At 38.9% G+C, this 8,446-nt stretch overlaps 1 protein-coding gene across 1 annotated transcript; it reads right to left on the bottom strand.

Annotated features, from left to right (window-relative positions):
* Positions 1-3,090: 3,090 nt before the first annotated feature.
* On the bottom strand, positions 3,091-7,294 carry LOC110040718 (uncharacterized). The gene is made up of 6 exons (XM_089278101.1): positions 7,204-7,294; positions 6,988-7,083; positions 5,923-6,089; positions 5,344-5,445; positions 4,603-4,759; positions 3,091-3,783 (listed from the first exon to the last, which is right to left on the bottom strand). The coding sequence occupies exons 4-6, from the start codon at positions 5,434-5,436 to the stop codon at positions 3,680-3,682; spliced, it is 354 nt and encodes a 117-aa protein (XP_089134227.1). The 5' UTR covers positions 5,437-5,445; positions 5,923-6,089; positions 6,988-7,083; positions 7,204-7,294; the 3' UTR covers positions 3,091-3,679.
* Positions 7,295-8,446: the final 1,152 nt, after the last annotated feature.

Consider the following 8,446-nt stretch of genomic DNA (forward strand, 5'->3'; position numbering starts at 1 on the left):
ATTGTTGCTATTGCCTGTTCCCAGACTTCCTTTTATGGCTAGGTGTAGGGGCATGAAATTTCACTACTGTTTACAAACAATTTGTTTAGATGGCATATTGAAAGTGATGAATTACTGAAAATTGTCAGTATTGCTAGTGTTCTCTCGTTTCCTTAGGGATTGAAATATCTTGATGTAAGATTACAAAGAGAAAGCACACTGAAATATAATGCACAACTTTTTAGTAACCTTTCAAAATGGGTTGCCAATATGACAGGGATTAATAGATGAGGAACTTGGTCTGCAAACAGGGCAAATGAGAGGGTTTGAAGAAATTAAAGGTGCATGCTTGACCTCAGTTGGGGGGGGGGGGGGTATTGGAACTTAGCGCTGCTGACATCAAACACTGTTGAAACGGAAAAATAAATTTGATTATAAATGAGAGACAACCACGACATGTCCAAATTACTTAATCGCCGTTAAAACTAATCCCCTTGCTTTTTTTTAAGGGGTTCACGGCCTGCCTGTAACGAAGCGTTTATCAATTAAGGGATTGCTTAGGGAAAACATGTCTTGTTTAAGGTTCTTAACCAATCGTAACATATTTTATGGCATCAGTTTGAGTCATGAGCAAACACACGAGTTTGTGTTAGTGTCGATCGGCAAGAAAGTTCTGCAAAGCGCGTTATGTGTGTGGGTCTATTCTTGCAGTGATACGATTAACAGCACTCAAGTACTCTCGAGTGTTTGGCAACAGTAAATTTTAAAAAAGGCGCTTCTGTTAATAAGGTTCTCCCATGTCTAGAAACCTGTCATTGTGCATTTTTCTTAGTGTGATGCCTACCTAAGAGAATAGGATATTTGAATTGAGTGCAACTTACCTAGAATTCATTATTCCCACACAAACGATGACTCCTGTGGAATTCAGCGAGGAAGAAATGGCGACATTTCGTAAAAAACACGCCTTCAAAACAGCGTGTTTTTGAATAAATAATTACCCTGTCCTTCAAACAAACTGATATGACGAGGAAGAAGACAAAATTTTGTTTATCGTGGCCAAATAAAACGTTAAAAATATCCGGCCGATTGCAAAATATTACCATTTTACCTACTGAGAGAACGATTATGCTATGTTCAAATTTGATTTTGCCGCTCAGCGCTCTTTTTTACCGGATGTGACGTCATTTTTTGTTGGATGATTCAGAGACACAAAAAGTGCCAGGCGTCGCAGAGTGTTCTCCCCCGCCCCTGGTGGGAGCAGATAACATGCATGGCGATGCTTCTATATATTTTGTGTTCGTCTATCGGAGAAGAGTATGGGTGTTGGTAAATCTAAGACCCCTCAAAAACTAACACCTAAGACCCCGTAACCCGTAATTTCGTACTACGAAAACTAAGACGCTCGACGTAAACTGATGTATAAAAACGTCGAATTACGGGTTACGTGTCATTTTTTGCTGTGTAAACGCCATTGCAGCGCGGGAGCTTATGTAAATTCCGTTGTCAGTTGCCAGTCCTTACCAGCTGGGGAAGCTTGAACTTCCGAAACGTCGATATCATTCGAGATCGTACCCAGTCTAACAAACAAGAAGTCTTCTGTTAATTTTAGCTCATTTACATGCATTTATTTCACAATGCTTCCCGAATTACAAAAATGGTTATCTTGGTAGACTTATCTTCGTGTCTTCGTTTTCTGAGGGGTCTTCCGTCTTCGTTTTCTAGGGTTTCTTCGTTTACGAGGTAAGGTATTCGTTTTATAGGGGGTCTTCGTTTTCGAGGGGTCTTCGGTCTTCGTTTTCTAGGGGCTCTTCGTGTCTTCGTTTTCTAGGGGGTCTTCGTTTTCGAGGGGCCTCCGCTTTCTAGGCGTCTTGAATGAAACTATATATATCGGCTTTCCACTTAATATTACACAGAAAGCAGGAGCCCATCCTATCAGGGACAGAAATAAAATATAGAGATTTTGGCAAATAAATGCACTCCCGTTGAAGTTAAGGGGGCAGTCTGGTTAAATGCCTTGTTTTTCCTATATTTCAGCACTTTTTCATAAAAATCTCGCCCAGATTTCATTCAGTCGAGAAAATTCCTCAACAAGTTTTGAAATCCTTAGCACAGTCAATGTTTGAGAATTTTTTGATGATTTGTGGATTGTTTTGAAGGAATAAAAGTTGGTGGGGGGGGGGGGGGGGGGCTTGAAAGTAGAAAACAATGAAAAATTGGAAAATATTGGATTTGAGGAGGTTTAATTATAAGTTATGGTCTTGTTTACCAGTAGGTGGATTAGGTTGTGTGAGAGTGTCGATATGTTAACGGGGGTAATATTGAATACAATATTCCGTTATTGAGGGCAATACAAACTGCAATGTTACCCAGTTCATATTGGCCATATCTCCCTTGCTATACAATCACAGCCGCCCCAAGCTTTTCCAACATTTGGTAATTAAGGGGTTCATTCAACTGTAATCCGCCTCGTAGAACAAAAGAAAACGAGGCCTAACCTCGTCTTGTTTTCATGTATGTAAATCGGAGGTGACGTGCTGTTGAGTACAGCAAAGTTTTACCGCCTCCACAAAATAAAGTATGGAATGTGGGCAATAGAATAAAGGCGACTTGATATAGTGTCATTTGGAATGTCAACAGTAGGGTGTTATGTGAATTGTGAGGGCAGCAAAGTGGAATGCTAATGCACGACCTCTCCCCCCCCCCCCACCCACCCACTAGGCGTCCCCCATATCAATAGAGAACAATTCACAAATGGTACAACGAGATCGTAAGAGAGCAAGTTACTTGCTACGATTTCCGTCTTCAATCCGACTAGCACTAGTTGTTTTGTTGTTTGTTACGCACTCTGGCTAATAGAGCAAAACAAAACCTTGCTCTTTTTCCCACGAAAGAACACCGTGAAACAAAATTCCAATAGATGAACTTATAATTGAATGTCATCCAGTGCAAGAGACGTTTTAAAAGGCTTAACCAATTAAAGTAGATCAGACTTCCCAATTCTTTTGCTGTGTTCATGTTATTCGAAGTGTAACAACTGTGGGGTCAAAAGAAATCGCGTGACCGTGGGAAACCCTGGACAGAAACAATAGAAATGAACTACACACAAATCTCTTCCCCAAGCAAGTGGCTTTATTTATAGCTACCTCCTTTACAACTGTTTATTCCACACATTAAAATCAAAAACTTCTTCGAAAAATCTTTTCGTTTATAATTTTGCTACTTAACGGACCTTACACGCGCAACTAAACAGAAAACATGATTTGAAGCAGCGAGTTAATTACTCTGTATAGATTAAAAAGATCGATTCTTAGTTTTGCGATGAACCTGGAAAGAACATTTCGCATCAGTCTGGGACTAAAAGCATCGTTAGTTGTTTCAAGTTTTTATTTTGACAAAACTCGTTTCTCAGTTTCTGCATGATGTTCTCATGGTTAGTTGCAACAGTAATCCAGGTCATCAGTTACTCTGATTGCTCTTATTTTGTAATGGCTTTCAAGATTTAAACTATATTTACTCCGTAAGGAATCTAAAACCGTTTCTGCGAAACAAAATTAAGGGCACCGAAGTTCCAATCAAATGATGCTCTCTGAAGTTAAAGACTTGAAAGTAACACTAAATGAGGAACACAATTACTATGAGACCTGTCTCTAGCCACCTTCAAAATATCTTGCGGTTATACAAGTGAGTCAGGAGGTTTTGTTCACCAGCATCCTATCAACCTATAAATCCTTATTATAAGGCAACCGTTACCATTGCAGATTGTGATTTTTGTTACCCGATACCAACAGGTTCGGCGCTTTTGTCCTGCAACACAATAAAAATACAGTCGGATAACATGGCTAAATCCCTTTTCATTCCCATTATTTTGGAAGTTACGTTTCGTAATAAACCTCCATCCTCCTCTTATCTCTAAAATCCCCCACTACCCTTAAGTGCTTTCTTAGATGTTCTGGAAAAGCTAATGCTGGAAGACAAGACTGTATGCACTGTACACTGAAGATTAAACTGTACACTAAAGATTATAAGAATTCATAGATCAGCAAAACATTCTGGTCGTTTTGATGACCGGTTCGGTGCCTCTTGCTCAGCACTTTTCTCCATTGTTTCGGTTTTAAATTCCAGGAGTTAGTTAGTGCTTTGAAAACGATCTTAGGTGTTTAATTCCTCTAATATGCGTGACTCACTTCTCTGTACTAGGAAATCCTATTATATTCTTGAGCAGAAATTCTCGTAAACATAACCGTAAATTCGACAACCTAAGCGTTTTCTTTTAATATTCTTGTGGGATGCCTTGAAAAAGTAAAAAACCCCAACACTCAAAATTGGCAACCTTGAAAAAACTTAACAATTCTTCAAAAACGGTCAAGAAACAATCATTTGTTTTTAGAGATAACCCTAAGTTTAGACTTCCAGGTAGACAGTTGAATTAAACCCCATACGAGATTATTTAAACGCATTTTACCTCTTTAAGATAGCCCTCTGCCATACATTCTCTATCCCCTTTTGTGAGGGTTGAATTTATACCATTCGGAGAAGTTTGGTGAACAGTTGTCTAGACTACCTCTTGGTAAATATTCTTAATGATCTTTATCAGTCCGAGTAGGAAACAACAGTTTAACTTACGTTTCGGAGGTTCCTCCGCCAGTACAGTCTTGACGCGATAGATAGGCAACTTGGCACACAGGTCAGCCATTTCATCACTCAGAAACGAGCGATCATTAACAACGCCATCAACTACATAGTCGTACTTTCTATTTTCAGGCTTTTTCTGTGAAGAGCCCTGAATGCAAGAAGGGACTGTTAGTTGTTCTAATAGCAATTTATGTATATTTTAAATATGGGGTAGGTGTTTGTTTGAGACTTATTTAATCAACTGTAATTATGATAACCGTTGTTTCTAATTTGTCAATCGCGAATAGTAAACTAAATGAATACAAAAAAAAGTCATGCACAGTTCAATGTTACTTTCTTTGTTTACTTCGATATCAGCCAGTGAAAACCACATCAGTTCCACCAGTGATAATAACTGAAAAAAACTGTATGTACTACATGAATTTTTCTTAAAACAAGTAGTACAAAAAAATAACAATAATAAAAGGCAATCGCAATGTTTATAAATTGTTTGGCACATAAAACAGGAGCCTTTAAAACGGTAAATCAAATCAAATCAATCATTAGTTTCAAGAGCCATACTGTATGTAACCGCTGCCATGGAAACGGTCCATATGGCAAAAATCTAACCAAGAAAGAACCAATCAGAACGCTCGGTAATTATGGCTCTTGTTTGACTTTATTCAGCTAAACCGAAACGATCTACAATAGCCCAGGACTGAATGCCTTAAAAACAAATCAAGTGTCAATTACCATATCAAGAAGTTTCTTGAGGTCGGCAGGCTTCGGCATATTGTCAGTGAAGTTGCTCAGAAAACAAGCCTTCTGATTGGACAATCTGTGCATGACCAAGTTCTATGGCAATAGAAAAGAGGAAAAAATTGAGACATGGCATATAAAAGCGAGCGAGATATTAATTACTTAGGCAACTAGTTGGCCAGCTGTTTAGTCAAGTGCCGGCTTTGGGTTGGTGAGTTAGGTAAATGGTGGATTTTGTATGATGTTTGAACTGAGTAAGATACCAATATTAATGCAAGGAGGCTGAGGAAGCAAACCTCTAAATAGATTAAGTGAGGAGGAAAGGTACTAAGTACGTAAAAAAGTAACTGTAGTTGAAATGTAACTAATGAAGCAGGCACACAAGAGGGTAGATTAGTAGATAAGCAAGTTAGTACCTGTAGGTGGATAGGTAGATAGACAGCTGGGTAGGTAGGTAGGTAGGTAGCAAATAGAAGTAGTTAAAATCTATCTTAAATGATGCCACTACCCCGTCCCCCACCTCCACCCCCAACATCGTTATGCTACCCTACCCAGGCCTGCCCTCTTACTTACCAACTTAAAATCGTAAACAACACGACCTCTCCAGGGGCTGAATCACTGGTATTGCCATTGTCTGAAATGTGGAACTTTTCAGTTTCCTTCTCGGTGTCGATTTCAATACTTTCATCAAGTTCCGTATTTCCATCCTTCACTTTAAGTTTGTACTTTGATACCGCATCCTTCAAAAAAATACAAATACGATTGATGATCTCCATCTACCTTTGCTTTTACTGTCACACAACCTCTATATTAGTCTACTGACTCGTTCTTCTCGATTAAAAATTCGTCTTCGCATACCCACGCGCAAGTTCTGCTAAGGAGCTTTCGTAAGCAGTTAATTCATCCACAGACCCGAAAAGTGGAAACCATTTTATTTTGCATGATGAATTAAACCACCATTGGAAAGAAATGCTCGAGTAGGTTTCACTTGAGAGTTTAGCGTGTTTCAACTGCGAGCAGAGTCAAATCGTTGAAACCATCTTCTACAACAAAACAGTTTAATTATCAAACTTGGTTTTAGCTGCCACAGTTTGAGAGGCCTGTTTTCAAACATTTGGAACAGTATCTAGGGAGAAAAGTTGATTTCGTGTCCTTTCACTGATTTCAAAGGTCGAACACTTTATAAAAAGTCCAAGCGCGCAAGAATCAATTTCCCGTGCCAGGGTTTGCTAAAATAACTTCTTTTTCGACCTTGAGCAAAAATAAAAATACAACAAGTTTATGAACAACGAAGAATTCTGAATCTCCGTAGCTACGTCAACGAACTGTTGCACGTGCATGTGAGACAGACCTTTCTCTTCATACCGAACCCCATTTCTTTTTGCAATAATAATTTACCCGCTAGAGAAACACATGACGAAGTGCATGTCTCGAGGAATGGAGAAGAACTTAGTTGCAAAACAATGAATTACAGAAAAACAAAAGGAAATCATTAATATTTATTTACCGGCTTCGGCTCGTCTCTAGCCCACGCAAATCACAGAATCAGATCGGCTCGAATTCCTCTACGAATAACTTGCCTTGAGACTAAAGAATGCACAAGTTATAGAAAAAAACAAAATGAAATCTTTTATGTACCTTAGGTTCGTCTTCCTCTTTTGCACACTTGCAAATTGCCGACGCTGATGCAGTAACAACAAAGAAAGCAAAGCACAGAATAAAGGCTTTGAAATCCTGAAGACAAGAAAAGAGAAATGTTATTAGTGTTGAAATGACTTGGCATCTAAGTTTTTCGAAAAAGAATTCAAAATTTTCGTGTTGCTGACAAGTGCAATAATTCTGTAGTAAACCTACCATGTCAGCTTCTCACAGGCTTGTACGAGGAAAGGCTCCAGCTAAGTTCTTGCTTCTTAGAACAGAGTTTTCCAACTACTCCACCGAGTATGAAGGCAGATGCACAAGTCTACTATTTATATACCATTTGGTGGCGTGTCCGATATTTTCTTGTTCTTAAAATGATATCTTAAATCTCTACCGTTTCAGCTCTATTCATCCGGAACGTATCACAGAGTCAATTGACCCGGGGACCTCTTTTAAGCAGTAGTATCAAAAACAACTCCTGACATTCCCAAGTTCTGATTCCTTCGAACGAACTGAGTCCCGTGATTTCCAGACATAGCTTATGTCATCTTCAGATGGTATACTAAGATAATAATAGACACTAAGAAAACACGGTCGAAAGGTCTTGTTCTTCATTTGGCATTCCTTCTTCCTCGTTTCAGCTCTTCGAAACAAGTTTGTCCTTTCCATGTTTCAGCCCTGAGCACGTGATGCCTGTCGCTAAACGTGACCTATGCTTGTCAAACAGGATCAAAATGTTGAAAAGTGATATATATAAGTCGAGTTTCTATATTCATGTCCAAATTACAATTGTCTTTCTTTTTCTATGTTCAACGCCACATGATTTTTTTCAACTTTTCGTGGAAACTTGCCCGCTTCAGCTGACCTAAAGACCTCTTTTCAGCTCCAGCTGAAGTCCTCTATTCATTGTTGGCTTAGAATTGAGTATTTTTTATCTTATTTTTGTTATGGCTTATCGATATCAGTGTACTTGTCAAACGTGAAAGGTCCACCTTCAATTAGCAACAAGAGGTAGTTTTTTAGTTTACAGACATGTCGGTTTGCATAAACTGGTCTGCATTTCGGATTTTTCTAATCTGTCGATCAGCAGAAACCGTTACCCAGAGCCATAAAATGCGAGTCATAAGTAAAGGCGCAAGCAAGTGTAAGAAGGAAAAGTACTCAAGCAGTCCGCGTGGTCTGCATTTTGGCGTGACTCATTCCCGGTTTTCGAACGTGACAAGTATAGGGAGAGATACTAAGTGAAGATAGTCGACGCAAACAAATAAAATCAAGCACTTTCTAAAAGGTAATGGAACTTGGCTCTAGCTTCTAACTATTCACGAAAATAAACGTTAGATTTTTGGGGATTGTCAGTTGAGTTCAGTTGGTTTTACGACAAACATGCGGTCAGCATGTGCATGAAATTTATGACATTAATAGCAGCGGGCAGGTGGAACGTTAAAAGTTTCTTCTT

Source organism: Orbicella faveolata, unplaced genomic scaffold (genome assembly GCF_042242905.1).
Source record: "Orbicella faveolata isolate gen_17 unplaced genomic scaffold, um_ofav_v1 contig_46, whole genome shotgun sequence".
NCBI lineage: Eukaryota > Metazoa > Cnidaria > Anthozoa > Scleractinia > Merulinidae > Orbicella > Orbicella faveolata.